The sequence below is a fragment of the Puntigrus tetrazona genome, chromosome 21 (genome assembly GCF_018831695.1).
Source record: "Puntigrus tetrazona isolate hp1 chromosome 21, ASM1883169v1, whole genome shotgun sequence".
NCBI lineage: Eukaryota > Metazoa > Chordata > Actinopteri > Cypriniformes > Cyprinidae > Puntigrus > Puntigrus tetrazona.
In genome coordinates this window covers 9,784,509-9,808,604 of record NC_056719.1, presented here as the reverse complement: position 1 = coordinate 9,808,604, position 24,096 = coordinate 9,784,509, and the positions used below count along the sequence as shown (strand labels likewise).

At 38.1% G+C, this 24,096-nt stretch overlaps 2 protein-coding genes and 1 long non-coding RNA gene across 3 annotated transcripts; 1 reads left to right on the top strand and 2 right to left on the bottom strand.

The window, feature by feature from the left end:
* Positions 1–3,255: 3,255 nt before the first annotated feature.
* LOC122326244 lies at positions 3,256–10,458 on the bottom strand. Its single transcript, XR_006247453.1, has 5 exons — positions 9,940–10,458; positions 9,608–9,857; positions 9,472–9,514; positions 8,561–8,667; positions 3,256–5,380 (listed from the first exon to the last, which is right to left on the bottom strand). It is a non-coding gene; the product is annotated as an uncharacterized LOC122326244 (long non-coding RNA).
* A 5,230-nt stretch (positions 10,459–15,688) lies between these two features.
* On the bottom strand, positions 15,689–19,585 carry dhrs13b.2 (dehydrogenase/reductase (SDR family) member 13b.2). The gene is made up of 8 exons (XM_043220797.1): positions 19,428–19,585; positions 18,909–19,091; positions 18,546–18,818; positions 18,118–18,447; positions 17,565–17,894; positions 17,304–17,396; positions 16,525–16,544; positions 15,689–16,247 (listed from the first exon to the last, which is right to left on the bottom strand). Exons 1-8 carry the CDS (start codon positions 19,501–19,503, stop codon positions 16,239–16,241), a joined length of 1,314 nt encoding a protein of 437 aa, XP_043076732.1. The 5' UTR covers positions 19,504–19,585; the 3' UTR covers positions 15,689–16,238.
* Positions 19,586–19,723: 138 nt separating this feature from the next.
* On the top strand, positions 19,724–23,947 carry gemin4 (gem (nuclear organelle) associated protein 4). Its single transcript, XM_043220794.1, has 2 exons — positions 19,724–20,098; positions 20,606–23,947. Exons 1-2 carry the CDS (start codon positions 20,059–20,061, stop codon positions 23,842–23,844), a joined length of 3,279 nt encoding a protein of 1,092 aa, XP_043076729.1. The 5' UTR covers positions 19,724–20,058; the 3' UTR covers positions 23,845–23,947.
* The last annotated feature ends 149 nt before the right edge of the window (positions 23,948–24,096 follow it).

Below are 24,096 nucleotides of genomic sequence, written 5' to 3'. Positions count from 1 at the left end.
CATTTCTCCAGCTCAAGCATGTCTCACTGTCTCAGCAGCAGTATATCAGAGAGGAACAGACACGCCTTTTGTTTTTTTTTTCTGTCTCACTTTCTCTAGGTCCAGAGTGTATGGTTGAGGTCAGGATAACTGTGGTTTACTCTTAAGGTTTTAAAGTGCCTGTTTACACTGTAGAGCATGACATTATGAGGTTTAAAATGTCCTAACAACTTTTAATTGGCAAGTAATTTGCTTGTCCGTGCTGAATGTGAAAATGCTGCTTGATGTGACACAATCACATCTATACATATTATCTTACGATTATCATACAGCCATTAGTAGTAAAATTTATGTGTTGTGAAATAGAAAGCTGTTGCATCACGCAGGCAAAAATTTCTGTTGCATTAATAATTTTTTACAGACATTTAGGAAATTTACTTTTCTTAGTGTAACCTAACATAGAGGAGCTAACTGAATAATAATACATAACTTAAAAAAATCCTTTACTATTTTAAATATTTTATAAATATACTAAAATATTTTAATTATTTAATAAATATATGAATCATATAAATTAGGATACAATTATTATTATCGTAATTATTATTTTGAATTCTAAGGATATATATATATATATATATATATATATATATATATATATATATATATATATATATATATATATATATATATAGTAACATTAAAAATGTCTTTACTGTCATGTTTAATCAATGTAAGGCATCCTTGCTGAACTTAACAAAAACACATTGCCTTGGATCCTGCCTTCCCATTTAAATACAATGACTGAACTCATTTCAAATGAATAGACAAAGAGGTCATTCCCTGAAGAATCTTCCTCTGTACTTCCTAAGGTTTCAAAGTCTTGTCCTTCCCAAACTGACCTTGAGTCCTATAATGATCAATCAGTGTATAGACAAAATGGGGGCTGATTGGATTTCAAGAGTTTGCTGTTTAGGGTGAATAGAGGGAAATAATGGATCTTGAGGAAGTGGGCTTGTTGTGTTTGCGTCTGTGTTTGTCTTTTGTGGGTGAAGGGATGAGTGTAGAGCTGCTGCAGAACCCCGGCAGAGCAAACAGGCCTAATCACATAATGAGGTACAGGGGGGCCCTGGGTTGGACTAATGGCCTGTAGCACAACCACTACAATGAGTCCTGGCCAACGGACTGAAATAACTTTACATTCCAGCCCACTGTTTACTGTAAACACTGGAAGCCGCGGGAGAGCGGAGGTGATTTATAGCTGTACACACCAGGCATGTGCTCATCAGCTTTACATAACAGAGCTGCGAGCGAATGCTATACACATGAGATTCCACGCTGATGAGCATGTTATCAATGAACCCTTCATCAAGATGCAGACAGAGGTTCTTCAAGAGGCCATCTTGCAACATATCTGAGTAAAAGTTTGCTGGAATTTCTTTGCAAGCTTCTGACTCGGAGCAGCTGTTTTTATCATCCCCCCTCAGCTCCTCCAAATATGATTTCCATCTTGCAATGATGTCAGACTTTCACGTCAGGCATGGGTTATAAATGTCTCTCAGAATCAGCAACAGGCACATGGAGGAATGGCACAATGTTGTGTTGTTCTCTGGCAGTTTATTATTGTATCTAAAGCAGCCACCATTTCTTCCCTTTTGCCCTTATCTGATCCTGAGATACATAGTGGTGATTAGGAGAAGACGAGCAGAATGGATCATACCTGCTTTTTGGATCAAGAGGGACCAGTGCAAGACCTCACATGCTTACTTATCAGAAAAGGGATCAGTGATAGAGATAACCTGGCACAGGTACTGCAACACTGACATGAGAGAAGAGTGTGACCAAGACAAAACTATGACACAACTCATCCTGAGAAGTTGCTGAGCCCCAGGGATCTCTGGGTGTTGGGTAATGGCTGACATACAATCCTGATATGACTAACCAAATTAACCGTTAAGATGATGTCTGATTTAAACATACTCATGTATACAGTCATTGTGACAAATTCACACAAGATTAACAAGTCAGATAAACAAACGTCCGCAAAGACACATAATACTGCTTTGTTTTGATTTTTAACACATCCAGCAATCATGTAATTATGTTGAACTCTCTCCTTAGTGTTATTGTACAAACAAACACTGCACGCTTACCACAAGCTATAAAAGATTTCTGTCGTCCTGTGCAGCTTTTCAATTGTTTTCTATGTAAACATGACAGCATTGTTCAGGGTTTTTTTTTTTGATTCTGCTTTAACTCAAGTTTTTAACAAGTTCTATGCGAACAGCCCCTTAAAGGGACAGTAAACTCACCCTCATGTTGTTTCAAACCCATAGGACCTTTGGAAGACAGGTTAAGATATTTTTGATAACATCAAAGACCTTTCTGAACCTGCAACACTACCACATTCAAGGCCCAGAAATGTAGTAAGTACATCATTAAAATAGCCAATTTGAAATAAGTGGTTCAAGCTACAAGAATACTTTTTTTTTTCATTCAACAGTTCTCTCTTAGAAAAATATCTTGATTTGTGTTCAAAAGATAAAAAAAGGTCTTACTTACTGGTTTGGAACAACCTGAGGGTGAGTTAGTAATGACAAAATGTTCATTTGTGTGGTGAACTATCCCTGTAAATAAGTTTAAGGGGCTTTTAATGCAAAATGAATTTTTGTGTTGCAATAAAACATTATTTTGTAACATGATAAATCTGTTTACTGTCACTTTTGATTTACATTTAATAGGGAAAAGATTTCTGAATCCTGCATTCAGATTTAGTAGACACTTTCCATTTAGTAGACACTTTTATCCAAATCTACTTACAAATGAGGACATGAAAGCATTTAAAAAGCAACAAAAGAGCAAGTGCTATAACAAGTCTCAGTTAGCTTAAGGCGTAGGCGTAATACGTAGCAAAAAGCTTTTTTTTTGACTAATTATATAGAAAAAAATAGAGCAAGTTAGTGTGAATATAAATCAATGGATAAACTAATTTTTTAAATATCATGTCTTTAAGCAGTGTTCAGCATTGAAGAACACTAGAATAAAAAAAATTTAGAGCATAGACCTTTTTCACAACTAAGGGTCATCAGCATCATAAATTCTTAAAGGTTTTTTATATTTGTATTTGTATTTTTAAATGTATGTACATTTATAATACTGTTCTTTGTATATTATATATTATATATTTTATATTTTATATATTACTCATTGCATGAAATTACAAAAAAATAGTTTATGTTAATGTAAGGGTTTTCAAATGAGTTTATGGGAGGGACATGACATGGTTTCTCTCTTCTCTCTCAAATTTTTTTATTTGTTTTGGAATCATGAAAACACTATCTTAGAGCTTGCTATTTGAGCAAATGTGAATACAAAAAATGGATTTGTGGTTCTCTCCCACTTATTAACCCAACTATGACGACTTCCATTGCGGAGAAATACAGAAACGTGAAAAAGGTCCATTGGTCTCAAGCCACAGCTCTACAGACCTTAATCAAACACATCTGATCCAGCTAATCAAGGTATTTAGGATTACTGGAAACTTCTCAGCAGGTGTGGTTTTGGAGCTGGTTGAGCTGTGGTCCTCCAGGAGTTGAGTTTGAGACCAAAGGTCTAGAGACACATTTTCTAAACTTTTTTAGAATGCCTTGTCGTGACATGTTTACAACAGAATGCAAAAACAAGTTTGTGTGAACAGGCCTTAATACCTTGTTGCAGCCCAACAATATGCCACAAAGTTACAAGCTGTACAATAATGTTAAGCAGTTTTCATTTTAACAGCTGCGGCCCACATTGAAAGCTCTCCGGAATCGAAAATTATAAAATCCATAAAACTATGGATTAGAATTCTATGTCTAAAACCATAAAAAGCATGCCATTTGTTGAAGCTTTTCGGAAGATATGTGAACAACTTCACGCTTATCAGCTTCAGCGCATTAGACGTGCAAGGAGACATGCAAACAGAGAAAAATGATCTGATTGGCTTTGTTCGGTGATTGATTGCTTCGTGTCATGCCCCATTTCTGTTTTTAGTGCTGGTTTGCTGGTTTTAGCGGTTTTAACTGGTCTCCCAGCCTAATTAATTGACATGCCTCCAGCAGCTGAAACAAACAAGCTAAGGATGTTTAACCTTGTTTTACAGGAGTCAAGAGGCATTATTGTGGAAATGTTTAAAAATCTGACACTTAGCGCTAAAAACACTTTAGTACAAGGACTAATTCTCACGATTAAATAGTTGCTGGCTGTTTATTAGTACTTATAAAGCACATATTCTGCATGACCACATTCTAAACCCCTAATCCTGCTTATTGGACCTATTATCTATACAGCAAATTAGGAGTTTATTAAAGCAAAAGCTATAGTTTATATAGCTAATAGCAAGAATTGGGCTTTAAAAGAAAATGTGACCCAAAAATCTTACCAGCAATAATAACTATTATCAGTGGTGCCTTTCCAAAATAACCAGACTGTCCTTATTTGGGAGAATGAGGCATGGTGGGAAACATGCAGTAAACAGTTGAGTTTACCACAAATCATGAATTCTATGTCTAAACTTTAACACCACTAAGGCTATAGAGCACATGGGTCTTTAACCACATTCGGCCATGATGACATAGACTAAAACTTTCCTGTTCACGCAGAGTAAATGTCAAACCATCAGTCTAAAGGCTGAAGTTTCGTCCTCAGCTTGAGTGAACCAATGCCCTCCGAAGCCTGTCTGGCTTTCATCTGCACGAGCTGTTGACAAACCACCGATCCTTCTAAAAAACAAAAGCCCATCTATTTCACCACGTGTCAGCTGTGGTTTTCCTGAAAACAAGTCTGCGTGGCCATTACATCAGAGTTTCCATGGGAACCCAGAAGTCCAAACACGTCCAAAAGAATAACAGCCAAATCATGATGTCATAATCGCTTCAAAGTCAATGTAATTAAGCGCACATGGTGCCAAGTGAGAGAGAGGGCGAGTGCAAGAAGCAGACGAGAGAACAATAAAACTGATTTAAAGTTATTTTTGTGATATCCTTGGCATTGTCTCAGAGGCATAAGCAGATCTCTTTCTGGCAGGCTGCGCCATGACGTGAGTAACGGTTGAAATGTGACTATAATGCATATTTGAACCAGAGGTGATTGATTTCATGCTCGCAAACCATTTACGTACTCGCGCACTTCACCGCTCTGCTGTGGCAGTGTGATCCTCCAGCTGAAGAAATGCCCTTTTTCTGTGGAGGACGATGGGGCTGAAGGGTGAAAAGGACGAGATGTGGAGGAGGGGGACACATTCCCCAAATCCCAGCCGACCTCCTGAGATGACTGGCTCCGGATAATTACAACCCCTTTTGCTCCGAACGGCCAGGATGGGCTGACTGAGCTGTGCTTTGCTGCTCGGCGTTGATCTCCATTGCTGCACACACACATACACATAAACAGCTTCTTTTATCAATCAAACACATGCACACATAAGCACGCCTGAGAGGAATATGAGACATCCACACCACATCAGACCTCACCGCAATACAATTATCCCCGATTCAGTGCAGTTAGCTTAAACCCTTCGATCAACACTGTACTTAATCTTCTGTAGAAACGTGGTCTAGTGGTCTACTGGGATGTCTTTACAATGGAGAAAGTTATCCCTACTTCATCTCATCCGTGAAACGATCCTTGTCTTAAGTGGCCTTTGTCTTTAAAAAGATTGAGTAAACAGAAACAACAAGTGCAGAGTAATTACAATTGCCACACAATGACTTAATATTGCGTTTGGATTCAGGCTGAGGCTTGGTAATATTAATTTCCTTAACGTCTCTAAACCACAGTGTGTTTCCAAATTACATAGACTGTTTGTCATTATGGTGTAAACTAGGCTACACATTTCCAAACTTTTCAAAAGAACAATAGCTCTCAATGAAGGCTATGGATCATCTCATTTGGATTATATTTAAAGATCCAAAAGGTCTTGCAATTTTATCTGGAAAATCTGGAATTTAGTGAATTTACACCTGAAAATAATAATAATAAAATTATTGTTTACCTTTAAAATAAATATTATGCATATTTTTAAAAATGTAAAAAAAAAATATTTTATATATAATACATATTATTTCAAGAGTTATATGCGACTTATGTCTTGCTTCCACTGATGTTCTTTTGATCAACTCAGATATTAATGGATAATGAAATTATTTAAATTTCTTAAAAAAACAAATTCAGTTCAACCTTACTCATGTTGTTGCACTTATATAAAAATGAGACATTACAAAACACTACATTTCCAATAAATACTGCTCCTTTAAAATGTCCCATTTATCAAAAAAGAATCAAACATTTTAGCACTGATAGCGTTTAGCGTTTCATGAACTGAAGATCAGCATATTAGAAAGATTCTGAAAGAATTATGTGACACTGAATAATGGAGTAATGGATGCTTTACAATCAAAGAAATAATTTGTTCTTTAAATATTTATTAAAATATATAGGTAATAGTTTTTTAATTGTAATTGTATTTCAAAATATAACTATTTTACTGTATTTTTACTTAAATAAATGCAGCCTTTGTGAGCATAAGAAATCTTGCATTAGAAGAAACCAGCAGAAAGTAAAAGACACACAAAAATTGCTAAAACTCCACAAAGCTGCAGCCCCTTCCTGAGAAGCAGGAACTATCAGTCTGCAGCCCATGCCAAGAATAATACTTTAGCAATGATAGATTTTCTAGGAAGCAAGCAAGCAAGAGTGATGTAATCGAGGCAACTCAAGCCAAAACACATTTTCTGTCATATCCATCTATTGTTTCTGCAATCTGTGCTCTGTTGTATCGAAACTCAGTGAAAACCTCCCAGGCTCCCTTGCCCTACAGCAGCCTGCATTGCATGACATCATCCTCTTTCTTTAACCGTTAGAAGGTGAGGCCACTGAGTCTTTAACACACACACACACACACACACACACACACACACACACACACACACACGCACGCACGCACAGACGCAAATATCAGCCATCAGTGGTATTGGTGTCACCCTGCTGAGAGTGATGAGCTAGGATCCGTGCGCTCCTCTGCAGTGGTTTGGACAGCGTAATAATGGGCTTATCTGACCGTGTTCCTGATGAGAGTTTCATGAGCTGTGCAGAGAATGACCATTTTGGTTTCTCACTTGAGGGAAGAAAAACACATTTTTTCTATTAGCGGTTGATGTCAGCATGTACGATAGCGGTCTAAAGTGGAAGAAAGAATGATTCTGTCAAAACATAAAATGAACAAAAACACTTGGACAGTCTTTTACTGAGTACATATATTTACTCTTTATGTCATATGGCTCCGTAATGCATTTTAAAACTGAATGTATGAGAACAAATGCACCAGGCAGTCCAGCAATAATATCTTAAACTCAAGTCATCAAAACACATTGTATTATATTACAGTATATTATTCATGATGTAATATTATTTTTAATATTATAGTACAATTAGTGCTATTTTAATGAATGTAGCTTTTAGTGATGTTTTGAAACAGGTTCTTATAATTTTTACATTTTGCCATGTTTTGTTTGTCATCATTATTAAATCAGTAGTAGTAGCTTTTAATATGTATACAGTTATTTATTAAATTTTTTTGTAGTTTGTAGCTTTTTAGTACTTCAAGGTAATTAAATTAAAATGAGAAATGCTACCATGGTAAACAGCTGAAATAAAACAAGTTTAATTTTGCACAAACACAAAAATGTAGCAATAGCCAAAAATACACTGTATGGGTCAAAACTATTGATTTTTCTTTTATGAAGAAAATCTTTTATCTAGAAATCATTAGGATATTAAGTAAAGATTATGTTCCATGAATATAATTAGTAAATTTCCTTCTGTAAATTTCCTTCTGTATAATTTTTGATTATCAATGCACATAAAGAACTGAATTTTCTCTTCAATATTTAGATTTGGTTTTTACGCTTGGATTTCAAATATTCAAATAGCTGTATCTCAGCCTAATATTACATAACAAAGCTTATTTATTCAGTATTCAGATCTCAAATTTAAAAATAATTTACCCTTATGACTAGTTTTATGGTCCAGGGTTACATATAATGTGATATAATATAATAATACACATTTAACTTCAACCAAAGCAAAAGTTCAAAATCAAGAAATTCAGCTGAATGTTTCTTATTTGATTCTTTCAGGCGCCAGTTTCCAATACTGCTTATTTCCAAGTGCTGGATAAACAGTCGGCCGAACAAAGGCTTGTGTGAGAGCAAGAGAATGCAAGCCCCTGTAAAATCTTTCATTTGGTGTGAGCTATTCACCATGACGGTTGAGAGGCCCTTTACAGGCTGAAGCACAGAGGCCCCTCCAGGTGAATTAAACTAGGTGTCTTTGAGTATGTGTAACATTCCTAATTGTCTGAGCACAAAGAGACTTTGGAATGAACATTGAGAGTGAGCTACAACATATTATTAGCATGAAGTCTTTGCACACAAATCAGCCTTTGACAGAACGCAAACACATCACAGCGTGTCTGTGAGCTCAGAACGAAAGTGTTACTGATTCGTGCAATAACAGGCTTTGACGTGGCATACGTGCATGTGCTCACCTGCGAGGGATCGGAGCCAGAAATATATAATCACTCATACACCTGCCTATGGGGGTCTGCTCGCACTGCAGTAACAGTGCTTTGTAGCTTATTAGCAGCGATTCACCCTGGCAAAAAAAAATTTATTAAAGAAACGTTATGACAAGACACTAGTGATATATTCACATTAGTGAGAGAAGATTGGAAAGAAAATTAATTTTGTATACTTAAGAAGAATATATTAGCTGTCATGTATGTCCTACTGAGGTTTTGTTCTACTAGGCTGCAATATATAGTACTATTGACCACTTGGGAGTCTTTCACGTCTTGCAAATTTATGTACAGTAATATAAATTGCATATATCTCTATAGTATTTATTAGCCTCCCATAAAATGTGTTTCTAGCTGGAAATCTGCACTCAAATGTTATAAATAAAAGATAAATCTTAATTTAAGCAGGCCGCAGTGTTGATCCTCTAGGAAGCGATGGATCCAGACTATAAAAAAGCCCTGAATTTATAGCAGCTCACCACAGCACCAAAATCGACAATGTGAAATCCTCTTCTATAATCATCCTCATATAATAAATACCGAGCTGATGCAAATGTTCTTTTTATTTTTTATGCTGAAAACTTTGTGCTACTTAATTTTTTTTTCATGTTGCAACAGCATTGCAAATTGCTTTTTTTTATGCACATGCATTTTTTAATTTCAGTTTACCTATTTTAGTACCTCAAGTTAAACTAAATTAACATTAGACATAATTTTCAGTTTTTATCTCAGTTTTACTATAATAACCATGATTATATAATAGGATGCATGTCACATTAGATTGCTTTTGTTCTGTGTTTTTATTCGACCTGTATGCATGATGCTACTAATATATTACATTCATCCCCATAACATTTAGCTTAACAGGTGAAGATACTCACAGACAGTAATCAGCAGAAGCAGGATGGGCCTGGAAAAGGTTATCTGCTGGGACACAAATCATTTTAAATGAGGGCCCAGGTAGAAAGTAAAGTAATACATCTATCATCATTTACTCATCCTCATGTCATTCCAAACCTGTATAGCTTTCTGTCTCCTGTGAAGAATATATCTGTCCATACAATGAAAGTCTGTGTGGTCCAGTGTTGTTTTGGACCCCAATGACTTTCATTATATGGACAAAAAGTGTGTGTGGTGGTGATCCATTCTACTGTTGGCAGTGCTAGGAATGAGAGGTCGGAGAGGTCAGGGCATGTGCTGGAGGGATGTGGCGACTGCTGGGCGTCTGTCACTGCTCATGATAAGCCCGGTGGACGGGTCTGGCGTGCTGTAGAGGTACAGGAGATTAGACATAATACAGAGAGCCCAACAGAGACAAGAAAGTGTGTCGGTAGAAGTTGGCTTCTTACACCGGTCGGAGATAAATTCATCTGTTGGTAGGTGTCCCTGATCCCGGATCACTGAAATGCAGACTCCTACCTCGATCAGAGATGCGCTGTTGAAAGATGATGTCTTTCCCTTCCCTGTAGGAATAATCCTTGTATGAATGAGAATGAATGATGAACAGCAGGATGAGTATCAGCAGAGCTCTCCCACACACCGCTCGCTGGCCTGGAGTCCTCTCTCAGTGACTATGGGGTGACTGTGCTGTACCTCTAACCCCGTGGTATGCAGTAGGAGTCTCAATAAAGTGAATAGGGAATACAGAATAGAGAATGAGAGATTTGTATTTGGAGCAGAGGTAATATTTGGACTTGCCTCTGGGCCTCCAGACTTATCTTTTTGTGCACATGTGAATGTAGCTTCTTTTGCACTTTTTGCAGAATCACGGACATTCACGGACAAATATTTAATTCTATCATCATTTACTTACCCTTGAGTAGTTCCAAACCTGTACGAGTTTCATTGTTCTTCTGAACACAAAGGAAGATAATCTGAAAAAAGTTTGTAACGAGGCTGTTACAGATGACATCATTTTTGGGTGAACTATTCCTTGAATATGTCAATGATGAATTTTCATATTTTAAAACAATAAATGTTTAAATAATTTTGATTATTTATTTCATTTTTACAGATACCATGAAACTTATTATTCATAGTATAAGCAGCAGTATTTAAAAATCGAATTATTTTTCAAATGATTAAAATTATTTTAAATCTAGAGACCAAATGAAAATAGAATTATTTTTAAAGTTGGCATTAAATGAAAATTCAGCCTAACTTTTCTAAAAATGCTAATTGTAATCCACGTGTCATCTTGTATAATTTAATAAAAACTAATTTGACTGCATAATTTGTCATTAAAATATCAGTGACAGACTGTTGTTCCATATACCAGAGTTTGCATTCATATCTGCCTCCATCCAATCAACAACCACCCTTTACTTTTTTTAAACAATCCATTTCACTAGTATGTGCGCCAAAAACAAACAAAAGATCTATAACTACTTCTGTAACTTGCTGGGAGAACTGCTCATAGCTGAAGAAACACCCTATTATGCTCCTGCTATGGACATCAATTGATTCCAGTTTAAATAATTTTATTATATTTGAAGAAAGAGACTATGAGATACTGGCACAAGTGACAGGCTGCCAGAAACAATGATCAAGTGTACAGTTTGGAAATCATTATGCAAAATATTTTACCACGAAATGTTGCAACCGAACAATCAGCATCAAATATTCCAGAGAGCCGTGCAATAAACTTATACTACTCCATATTAAAGGAAAAGAAACAACACAGATGCCTGTGACAGAGGCTTCAAAGCTATATTGACGACTCTGTCTGAGTGCAAACACACTTGATGGAGCTGACAGAGAGACAGAGACGCTAACATGACTAATGGTAGAAAGATAAACAGTGACAGAAAAGATAGACAAGGTAAAGAGATAGAGAAAATGGCCGGCCCCTAACAGACCTGATAAATCAGTGTGGATGACTTCACTTCCCGACACTGGGTCCAGAGGGCAGACGAGGAGACAGGGTCAGGGGAGGTCAGTGGACAGTGAATCTTTTCCATCCCTACCCATTTTAATGGCTGAGAATTTGCCCGACTGACCCCTCTCATGTAGCGCTGCAGGGGAGGGTGTCTTATCCTGACCTCTGACCCCTCAGCTGGTCTTCTCTCCCATAAGGAATCCATTTCGTTAGTCATTACTGCAAAAACACACCACATCTTAAGAATCAGATTACAAGCAGGAAAGACATCAAATGCAGGGTATGACGTACTTCACCAACAAACCAGCCTACATTTATGGACAGTCGCAGATTTATAGGAACTCAGCAGGGGAACGTAGTTCACTGGTTAGTCTAAATCCTCCCTCACTGCGGATTTCTATAAAATAACAAATGACATAAAGATGGCTGCCGTTAAATTACAGTATAGAGCTGCAATATAGAGACGCGCTGCGCAGACGTTAGAGACATTACTCAGTTTGTGGCGTCAAATTTTTTCTGAAGCTCACTTTCAGCTGACAGCTTCATCTGTAATCACCTCTGCGTCTGGAGAGCCAAATTACTAAAGAAAAAACCTGGTGATATTTCCTGGCAAGCCTTCGGAGAACATAATCATATATGGTCTAAAGCTTTAATGATTGCTAAGCATTTTTGTATGTGTGTTCCATGACACCATGCCCAAGTGCACACGTACACAAACACGTGTGTAACGCCATACGCTGCCCAATTGCCAGTCTTCTATAAAGGAAACCGTGTGCGTGTTTGTGTAGTGGCACATGACTGTTCCTCTTATCTACAACCCTTTAAATGTTTCAAATGTGTGTTTTTGTTTCAGCTAAGCACTTTCATCAGGTTTTGTTTTCTTAGTTGGCTTTCATTTAACATGAATCCACAGGTTTGCCTCACAGACGGTGCTGGAACAATTACTCTTTCTCTTCTCCCGTTCGGTCTCTGTCTGTGCTGCGCTTTTCAGAAAAAAATAACAACAGCTTTAGGCGGTGCTTTTTTTAAGTATGTGTTGCATGCTGACTGACATTAATCGATAAACACCACACCAAAGCAATGGTTGCTGAGATACAGTAAACTATTATCAGGCTTTGGGCCCCCTGAGCCCATTATGTTCCATAATCATTTTCATTCATGTCATTCTCATGCTTCCATGCGTTGATGTGTTGAATCCCCTTTCAGACAGACTTCTAGCCTGTTGAAACATAGATCTTCAGACTTAGTTTTTCTTGGACTGGTAATATTTAAAAAGCATCTCCCCACAGGCTCACTTTATAATTAAATCCATATGAACGTTAATGTTATAATGTATAGAAATTCACTCTCCATTTTGATCCATTCTTAAGGATGCATTGAGTTCATTCTGTGAAATGGGCTTTTTCAGTTTGGTTAAGTGATTTTTATTAATTAAATTTTTTATCAAACAAATTAATCTGTCGACATTTTATCCAGGAAAGAAAAAAACTGCTATATAATATATATTTTCATGATATTGCCATATTAAATTAATTTAAAGTCTATTTTGAATTTTTGAAGGTGGAATGAAGCAAAAACAATAACAACATAATAATAATAAATAAAAATGAATTAGTAAATATTACTAAATACTAAAAAGTAACACAAAATAAAATAAAAACATTTAAAATAATAAAAACTATATTAATTAAAAAACTGACTGAATAATAATAAAACAAACCTTTACAGCAAAAACGTTGGCTTCTGCTATTCACTATGTTATTTTGAAGTTGACATATTAGTGGAGAATGTGCCTTTTCATAACACTCATTTTTCTATGATCTCACGACTTTGTCTCAGTTATCAAAATGTTATAAATCACATTCCAGATGGTAAAATGTTTAAGTCTGTGAACACGCTAAATTACACAGCCATAAACTTGTTTATATCTTGGTGGTATTTATACCAAGTATTTTATTGCAGCTCGCCAGGCCCACTTAACCCTAGTGTCTGTAATGATGAACCAATCTGCATGTAACTTTTAAAATAACTTTAAATCAGATGTGGCCAGGCATGGATTTGGTTAAACCTCTAGCTAGAGCTGGACATCCCAAGCCTATGAAAAGGCCATGACGTTGATGTCTAGCACACGGACATCCAGATCTTTACTACACATGTATCAGTGCTCTTCATAGGTGTCATCGGGTGCTGGGAGAAGACGCAGTGTCTCAACCAACTATCTCACATGCTAAAAATACTACAAGTCATAGTGTCAGATAGTCTTGGCAGCGCTGACCAATGGGAGAAATCTGAGCATTGAGATGTAAAGAGGTTGGAAAGACAGTAGAGAGAGAGTGGTTCAAATTTAAAAGGCAGAAACCACAGACTGATTGATGCGGGTTGCAAGGACAGACGTCTTTCCATGCCATTCTAGTCCACCAATTAAATGTTAAGGGTCCGACTGAGCAAGTGCCCTCACCAGAAAACAAACAAACAAAAAAAAAAAAAAAAAAAAAAAAAAAACAACAGCAGACTTCAAACACAGGTTACACAGGCTAAAGGTCCAGAACTTCACAGGAAAAATAAACACACACACAGACACAGGACAGGAAGGGAGAGCAAGTCATATAGAGAAGAAAATAAGACGGGATAAAAAGACAAACAGTCGAATATCTCCCGATGATAAGGTGAAGAATTAGGGGGGAAATAGAAAAGTGTCTGCTGAAACATTTACTGGAAAGTTGGAATTTTATGGGAGACAAACGTCTAGAGAGTTTATGTGACACAAATTAAATCTGCTGAGACAAATGCTGAGCAAATAAAGTAGTAGACCATCTGGGAGAGTCAGGAGAACAAATTTGCTGTGCATACAAACACTTAACCGCAACTTCAACTCCTGGTGATTGGAAGAAAGAGAAATGAAGAATCATCCACCCTGATGTCTGAGACTGCAGACTATAGAGGTAATAAAATGTGGTCTTAAAGGAATAGTTCACCAAAAAATGGTATTTTACACCATATTGTTCCAAACAAACCTGCAAGATTTTCTGTTTTTCCATGGAACACAAATGAAGGTATTTTGTCCATACAGTGACAGTCGGTGGGGTCCAAACAACACTGAGCCACGATATTTATTGTATGGACAAAAACAAAACACTTTAGTTCTTTCTCTGTTGTATTTTAAAATCCCTTATATTTAGCCATCAATTATGAATTGAATTGAGCCATTATTGATTTCCCCAGAGCACTGACCACCATCACCAGTCACATGGACTCGCGTTTCTGGGCTTTGGAAACAAAACAAGCCATTCCCTCAGTTCTCTTTGAGTTACACTACACAGCCTCCCACCTCCCAGAGTGACCAGGCCTGTTTGTTTTTAAATCCCATCTGTGGTGAAACAAGGGCCACACGGTCATCCATTGCAGGTTCAGAGAGGGTTAATCAGCTCCAATCATTCTTCAGCTCAGCTCGGCTGACTAAATTGTGCTAGAAAAATGTTTCTAACTTCCACAACACATTAGCCGGAATAAAACAAGCCACTGCCGCATGTTGTTTAAAATGTCAACAGGTCGAATGGAAACTGACGGGGCTAATAACGGATCACGAGCCACGGGCAGGCGGCCCATCGTTTATGCAGTTGGTGTAATAGAGACTCTTGATTTCTCAAGGCATAAGCCTCATACGGTCCCAGGACAGCTGTTTCCGTAGAACTGCAAAGCTTGGCTGAGCAGTGACCTTCCTCTGGCTGCTGACCCACCAGGCATGCTAGTTTCCAAAAAGCCCAATGAGCATCACCACTGAAAAAACCTTGACATAAAACAAAACCTAGTTACTTTCGGGCAATGCGAGCACAATGACGAAACCAAGGATTCTGAATTCACATACAAAGTTTCTTATAATGGCTCCATTGTGCATTTGAAGACATTGCAGCTAGGATGATAGCAAGAGAGAGAAATGAGGAGGGTACTGAGGGAGAAGGGGAATGTACCAAGTGCCATTTGGGAACAGCTGCCATTCCTGAGTGAAGTGTTTATAGTGTAGCTAACTGGGAGTCAGGGAGATGCCTCACGGGGGGCTTCGTGTGGTCCAGAGATGGGTATTTAGCCAAGAATACTTCAAAACCCCACAGGCCTCAGAGCGCCATTGGTGTTGGCTTTCACTGTGAGTGGAAAACAGCGTTGCAAACATCACACAAAGTTCTCTGAAGATGGATATAGTTCAATTTGACGCAATCAGAACATAAAACGAAAAAATTATTTTATTTGAAATCCCACAAATGTTACAAATAATCAAATTCAAGTTCATATACGTTATTCTGAACATTATTTTTTTAATTATTATACATTATTATGTTTTATTTCTTTTTTGCAACTGTAGAAAAAAAACTATTTCTTTATACCTTTCCCAACTTATTTTATATTATATGGTTATTTAATAATTTATAACTCAAACTGATCAACATTATTAATGAAATCATGCAAAAGTGACTTAAATTTATAGATGCCAAAAACAACCCAGGAATATAACCCAGCAAACTAATTCTTCAGTAGTTCACAAAGGGCCACAGTGCATTATCAGCCATAGTAAACAAGTCAAGGTGCGTAAACCGTGAGATCTGGAATTACACCACATATCGCACTCGCCATTTTCTCAGGAAGAGCACCTGATCTTGACGAATGCAGCAGCAGGGGTAAACGGGGGGGAATGAGGATGAGGGGAGAAAGAGACACAAAGGGAGGGAAGTGCTGTCGGTTTCCATCACGCTGTACTTTAAATCCTCAGGCATGAGCTCAAAACCTCTGCACATAAGAGACATAAGATAAACACACAGTGTGAAACGGGACATATGGCAAATAGACGCACACACTTACGTCACACTTCCACATATGCCTGTAATTACACATACATGTACACACAGATGTTTAAAACACACAGCATATACACAAACATAAATAGTACAGAGAGCCTATTCATCTCACTTATATTCAGTCATACACAGCTGGAGTTCATGTAAATTTGCACAAAGCATGTTGGTAGAAATGTTATTGTTACTGTTCTCATAGTCCTCGTACTCACCTTTTTTGCAGTTTTTCTACCTAGAAAAGAGCAAATATTATCAGCATTAGACTTGCAATAACTGAAAGGATAACTGAAAGGTGAAATAATGTTTTTATCGAAGTAAACATTTAGCCTTTGACTGCCTTAATTCATTCTTAATACTTATCAGCCACACTATCACTGTCTGCTAATGACAAATAACCTTGACTAAGAGATGTGATACTACTATCAGAACTTTGAATATTACTTAGTTTTAATCTAAGAAAACCTTGTGCACATCAAAGAGAATAGGATAATTAAATATATTTAATTAATAGTTTAATTAATAAATTGACCCAGCAAGGTACCTTTGCCTTTTTTTGTCTACAGATTTATTTACATTAAAAATCTATTTATAATATATTTAACAATCAATTTGTAAAATCTGTAAAATATATTATTCATGGTTTATTTATTTTACTTTATTAATTATGTATGTATTAATTTATTTTACATGGTAAAAGATGCCATGTTGTTAATGTATGAATGTTATTCCACAATGTGCAGGTGACTCAACAAACTATTTCCATATGTATTTTTTTTTCATTTTAAATAAAACACACTCAAAATGTAATATGCCTCTAAATGGAAACCAATACTTCTTTGGTGTTACATGCTAATGTGACCATATTTATTAAAATAGGAATACAAGATGCATAGTGTTTTCAGGATGTAACAAACCCCAAGCAAATTATGACAATTAAAATGAAGGATGCATAATAAAGTTCAAAGTGGCTTATAAACAACAAATGACTTACCTGCAAGATACTGAGGCAGCATATAACAAAGAATTACTAGCATGGCAATTATGAATCCAATGACTGTGATGTACCACAAGGTAGAGTCAGGTTCTGTGATCAACATGGCAAAAAAATGAAAAAACAGCATATTGAAGAGTGTTGTCACGATGGAACGTCATGCCTGCCACCTAGTGGTTGTGTGTAATATCTAATTTAAAGGATATTTAGGGACTTTCCATTCGTGCAAATTATTTTGTGTTTAAGCTGCATCTGATTTACCTGTAACTATAAGAGAAAAGCTCTTGCGGATGGGAATGAGCAAGGACTTATGGGATACTCTGCAGGTGTACTTATATCCAGAGTCCTCAAGGCTAGGCTGCAGATAGAAGAAGGCTGAGAGCGAGTATGTGCCATCTTGATGAAGTCGATGACTGGAGTACAGAACATTCTTCAGGAACAAAGGTGTAGGGCTGCCTCCAGAAGCTTCACGATACCATTCAATGTTTACATCCAATGGATAGTACCCCTCTGCATCACATATCACCTTCTGGTCTTTACCAAGTATCATTGACAAGGTGGAGCCCACGTTTATGGACACACGGGGTTGTTCTGTGGAGTTTGAAAGAGAAAAAAAAAGCACTTTAGAATCATTTCAAACCTGTATGACTTTCTTCTTCAGCGAAACACAAAAGAAGATATTTTGAAAAAATGTATTAGCATGCAAAATAAGCAAATGGTGTCCAACAGCATTTGAGCCCCATTTGAGTATTAAAACGCTAAAAAAACACTATAGAAACATAAATGTGAACTGAATTAAAGGATTTCATCTTACCACTTAGCGTAAGGGGAATATCATGGCTGCCGTAGAGAGGAGGAACCATCACAGAGCAGATATATGTGCCCTCGCTGTGTTTTTTGGTGAGTGGAAGCTTATAGGAGGCATTTCCAGCTGCGATGGCCTTGACTGCCACTCCGCTGCCTTCACTCTTCCCTGTGCGGGTAGAATAACCGAAGAGCTTGTTGCGCTCCCCGTGCTTCTGCAGCCTCCACTCCACCGTTGCATTAGGCAGTGGGTGATCTACAGCAAACTGACAGTGCAGGTTTGGCTCCTTCAGGAATCCCACCTCCACCGAGGGAGTCCGGGTCAAAACAACCATCGCAGCTGGAAAACACATACGCAATAAAGCATTGAAAACACAAACTGAATATTTGCACTGTTTTATTTTCGTCATCCAGTTTTCTTCCTTGCTTGGTGCTTACCTGATGTTGTCAGGAGATCCCTATCATTTACTGTTACCCACTCTAAAAAGTCAAACTCTCTTTTGGCGGTAGCCGCAGTTGTGTGTCTGAGGAAGGTGGTGATGACGAACAAGCCTTGCGCATGGCGTATTGTACAAGTGAACCAGACGTCATGATCTTGCGCTCCTGCAGTAGGCCAGCGCATCACAATCCCTCCAGTGCTGTATCTTCGGATCTCACAGTTCAGCGTATCCTCGCTTCCCTCCAAATAACGTCTCATATCCACTTTAGATGCTGCGTTATTGTAAGCAAATGAACAAGCTGCGGATTAATTAAAGAGCGAAGGATATATTAAGGTTATAACTTCAAATCACTTTCACTCACCTGTGACGAGGAAGGTAATGGTAGGGTGTAAAGGCTTGTCGCCGACATTACCAAACTGAAGCACAGCCTCTCTGTTGAAATACTTTGTTTCTGTGTGGCCTTCATCGTTTTTTTGAACTTTCTCATCCACAAAAGGACAGGGAAGCCACTGAACGTTATAAAGAGACTGTGATCCATTTACACCTGTTCAAAACAAACAAATCGGTAAATAAAGGGAATAACAATAATAAGATCAATCGAATACTAAATTAACTTTCAAATGAAACGTGGAGCTAAACAAAACTGAAAATAGAAGTACTAGTATACACAGTCCTCATTTCTAAACAAAAGTGAATTTCAACTCCTGACAGTTATATCCTTAAACATATTATACATTACCTAAAAGCGTCGAATTATATATAAATTACACTACAAAATTACATTAAAATTAATTATACGAGCAGAGGAGTAAGTTAAAGAAGGAAACAAATATTTGGTGATTCTACAGCAACCACCTTCACAAGTCACGTTGAAAAATACCTAAGCGTAAAAGTGATAGAATAAGACCGCCAAAAAGCCAAAACATAATGTATATTCTCGTCCTCGGGACAATCATCCCAGTTTCCTAAAACCGCCATGCAAACATTTACTTTCTCTTTCGTTTCGTCAGGCTGGTTATGTTTCGGTTGTACACGTATTTAGGTTTTGAACAAATCTTTAACTAAATGAATCGTTCGCTCGCATGCGCAGAATCGTATGAACTGAATTAACTTTGACGAATGAGTGTGCTGGAATACAGTAAAGCTCAACAACACTCTGTGTAGGTCGTGACGGACGTGTTTTTCGTGTTAATTATAACTTGCGAATATGTCACTGAACGACTCATTGAACGGATATGAATGAATCTTTTTTGTAGAGATTCAAAAGATTCGAATTACTGAGGTCCCTTCCACGTGATGGCGCTACAGAAAAAAACCAAGGTCCTGCCATTTTTGACACGGAAGCAAATACAGTACGTGCTTCTGCTTTTGAAAACCCAGAAGGCAAACGTGTTAAACTTTACCATTCAAAACAAGTGTTTCTCTCATGTTGTCATAAATGAGCGTTTGAAAACCGCATGCATCGACATATCTGTGATCATTTACTCAGCGTGGGATTTTAGTGGATGTGAATGACTTCAGTTGGTGACTTAACAGAAGTTATGGATCAAGGTAATGATCTATTGTTGTTTTAATGTGAAATAATATAGTTGTACGTGAATTATTTAATTCGTGCATGACGTTATCTGCACTTTACTTTGTCATTAAGGTTATATTTAACCATTAACCTCCATGGAAACACCAAGTAATCATAAATTGTCCCATTTTATAACTATTAATATATATATTCAAAATGACAGAATGATTCTAAAAGCATCTTACACTGTTTTGAGGATTATCCCACATTCATTTAGAAAAAGTATTCTGAAGATTTTTTTAGTTCAAGTTCACTTTAGCTTTTTTAAGTATGTTTAGTTAATTATATAATAAATAAATAAATATAAATATAATAAATATTACACAATGACGAAAATGTTTTAAAATATGCACATTAGTTATTGGACAATAACTATATCTTATTTTATCTATATATTTGTAATATTTAAAATAGTATCATACAATATCTAATAACTGGTATTTTGTTGATTTTGGTCATTTTCTGATTCATCTCTGTTTCAGAGTCATGGCTCAGCTGTGAGAAGACTGCTGTGCTTCAGGGAGGATTCTTACTGGCAAATCAGCTATGCCAACCTGAGCCACTGCTGTCTCTGAAAAAAGAGGACTGGGATCGGATTGGACGTCCTATTGTCAATGCAGTCAAAGAGATTTGCGAACATTCACTCAAAGACACCAAAGACAGATTCCATTGGAGAAAGAGGATTCTCTGTATTGTGTGGAGCAAAATCTTAGAGGTGAGGAACAAAGAGGACATTAATATCAGATGGAAGGAAGACCCATTGTTTGCTGTGCAGAACAGCCTTCCTGATATTAACCACACTGTGCTGTTTGAGCTGGTGAAGTCAATGAGCTTTTCTACTATTTATGTGGAGCTGCTGATGTGCTTTCAACCAGCTGAACGGTGTGAGGAGCTCAAGCTGCTTGTTGATCATGTGTCAAGCAGCAGCACAGAAACAGATGCGAAGCTGCTGTTGGAGGTGTGGTGGGAACTGCTGAAGGGCAAGAGAGGATGTCTTGATGCCTTAGACCAGCTCTTTACAGCTCATTTTTCACTCTGCATGACTGAGCCATCACCCCTGGCATCAAAAAGATTCAAACCTGACCCAGAATCTACATGTGTGGTGCATGTACTGTTTGAAGGACTGAGGAAAATAAAAGAGCATTTGACGTCATCTGAGTTGTGTTATTTTGCCCTGTCTAATTGCCTAGACACATTGTATACCAACTACCTTTTAGGTAATACTGCTGATCTCTCCATAGAAATGAAACTCCAAAGCATCTCTCGCACAGTGAGCCTTAAAAAGAGAAATGAAGGGCTGGATGATTTTGACCTGATTGAGATCATACGTGAGGCTCAGAGAGACCTTGCTGCCACTCTCACTCCAGCTGAGACCAAGCCATGTGGAATGACCTTCATCCAGGCCATGCAGGTCACACTTGAGATTATATGCTCCTGGGAGGTTATGGGGCTTCTGAAGATGCCCAGCAATGACCCAAGTGTAATGGTGATGCGTCTAAAAGATAGCCTGGATAGAGTTCTGACTTCTTTGGAGCACCGATCACATGCAAAAGATCTGGTTGGAAATGGACAGACTTTGAATAATTTGCTGGTAACTTTGAAAGGCTTAACAGCATCTTTATCATTCACCGTTCCTGAAAGTTCTGCAGCAGAAGTAGCAAATATGTCCATCACTATTTTAGACCACCATCTTGAGGGGTTTGAAGGTCTTCCTGGACTGTTTGCATCCAAACTTAGTCAGAATTTCAGTCAGATGGAGTGGATTCAGTGTTTGGAGAGAAATGGGAGTTTGTTTCAAACCAAAGAGCTTCTGATAACATTGATCTCCACGCTTACAGCTAAATGTCAAAGTGATGCTGATGTTAAGTACTGCAAAAAGCTCAAGGATATTATCGTAAACCTATTTTCCCACTTGTCATTATCTGACAAAAATGCTACCCTTTCAGAAATGCTCTCCATCTCTAAAAAAGGTCTTCATGGATTTCTTCCCAGCTCTGTAACTATAGGTTTCTCCGAGGAGCTCAATCTGGCCTTTAACAGCATAATTCAAAGTGGTGCGAACAGCAGCCTTGATGCAGCAGTCTCTGCTGTGGCCCGAGTGGCTTTCCAGAATCCTGAAGCAACTTTGCGGAGATGCTGTCACATGGCTGTTGTTAACCTTGGAGCTCACGCTCTGATAGCCGAGATTCTCCAGCAGCTCTCAGGTCTCACATCTTCACCGGCAGTTCAGAAAGACAATCTGCTGTGTAGGTGCCTGCAGGACACTGTGTGGAGTAAGCTATCCTCACTTCAAGAGGAGAACCAGTTTCTGCAATTTTTGGCTGAGCTGATGAAGTGCAACATAACTGGAAGCACAGGAGAAAAGCTGAGTTTCCTTCCGCCAGAAGAAGTCTTGCATGCATTTGTCCAGCCATACCTTCTCCCAGCATCTTCCAGTTCAAGCAACTTAGAGTTTTGTCTTCGACTTCTTCAGTGCACCCTGAACCAGGAGACCACGAGTGACTCAGTGCATTGGATCATGAGCTGCTCTCCATTCCCGCTTTTATATTGTCTGGCTCAGCTCTTGAATGAGTGCAGTAGGTGCTGGGACCAGCCATTAGAAAGCGAGATACATATTTCCATGGAGTCCAAAGAGCTGCTCTTATCTGTACTGCACACATTGGGGATAATTGTTGGCAAGGAAGTGGCCCATGCACCTGATTCTTGGTCCAGAGCTCTCTTTTGGCTCTACAGCAAAGTGGAGGAACTTGATTGGACCGTGCGTTTTTACCTGAAGGATGTATGGGGAAACCATTTTAAGTATGAAGTTCCAAACTCTCTGTTGTCAGTTTGTGATCTTCCTGAGCAGGAGTGGTCTGGCCTGGACTTACCTCAGTATGGACAAGGTACTGGACTTGTAGCATGGTTTGAATGCTGTGCGCTGTCAGATCATGTTCATGATGCAATGCTGGAATCTCTCTCCCTAAACTTGATGAAACCAGATGAAGTCAACATGTTCGGCAAGGGCCTGTTAGTTGCATCATGTCAGATTCTCCCGTGGTGCACATCTGGGGAATGGGAAAGACTTTTGAAAGTGTTACAAGAACTTTTAGAGTCAGACCAACTCTATGTGCCATACTCTTTAGAATATGTTGATTTCCTTCCATTACTCAATCTGCGTTCGTTTGCTAATGAGTTGCGCCTATCAGTCTTTCTTTTGCGGATCTTCCAGCTGCTCTGCAGTTCGAGCTGTTCTGATTGGCTTCCACCTCAAGGCTGGGCACATACAGGACGGCTTTATGCCAATGCTATGAGGGGCATTATCAGATCAGTCACCAAGAAGATTCCCACTACGCCAACACCCAAAACTGAGAAGATTCCGTCTCCCCCCTTCCCCAATACAGAGAAGATTCCCTCTCCGCCATCCCCCAAAATCGAGAGCATTCCCACTATGCCTTCCCCTAAAACCTCAGGAGCTTGCAGTCAGGAAGTTCTGTTTGTGTTGACTCAGCTCTTCTGCCATGTGCTTCATGTGCAGGTGATGATACCCGGCCAGCCAGAGGCACTGTTCCTGTGTGCCCTGGAGATTTTGACCAACTATGAGGCTGTGCTCTCAGCATATCCCGACAGCTGCACTGCACTTCAGGGACTCAACACACGTCACTTCTTCACTACAATCACAGACAATTTGAATAGTGCAGACATGAAAGCTGCTCTACACCAGAAGATAGCTCAGTTATAAGATTACACCAGCAACTCACAATTAATGACTGCTACAAAATGAGTTTGAATTTGTTCATTTGGTTTGTCACAGAAGAAAGTTAAATAAATAATTGTGCATAGTAGTTGTTTATTCAAGTGCCTCATTTTATAATGCTTTTAATACATTTTCTTTTAGAATAGTTTGTCAGAAAATGTTTGATTTGATACTATTGGCAAGTATTTTCATCCAGAGCTATTTATGAAAAGCAATAAAGGTTGGTTACTTCACATC

Bases quoted from the DNA above. Each gene is read 5' to 3' on its own strand.
- dhrs13b.2 (XM_043220797.1), bottom strand. From the start codon at position 19,503: ATGATTGTCCCGAGGACGAGAATATACATTATGTTTTGGCTTTTTGGC. The intron at 18,819-18,908 runs GTGAGTGAAAGT...ACAATAACGCAG, and splicing joins CATTACCTTCCTCGTCACAG to CATCTAAAGTGGATATGAGA. The intron at 17,397-17,564 runs GTAAATCAGATG...TGTTGATCACAG, and splicing joins CTTTTCTCTTATAGTTACAG to AACCTGACTCTACCTTGTGG.
- gemin4 (XM_043220794.1), top strand. From the start codon at position 20,059: ATGACTTCAGTTGGTGACTTAACAGAAGTTATGGATCAAG. The intron at 20,099-20,605 runs GTAATGATCTAT...TCTCTGTTTCAG, and splicing joins AACAGAAGTTATGGATCAAG to AGTCATGGCTCAGCTGTGAG.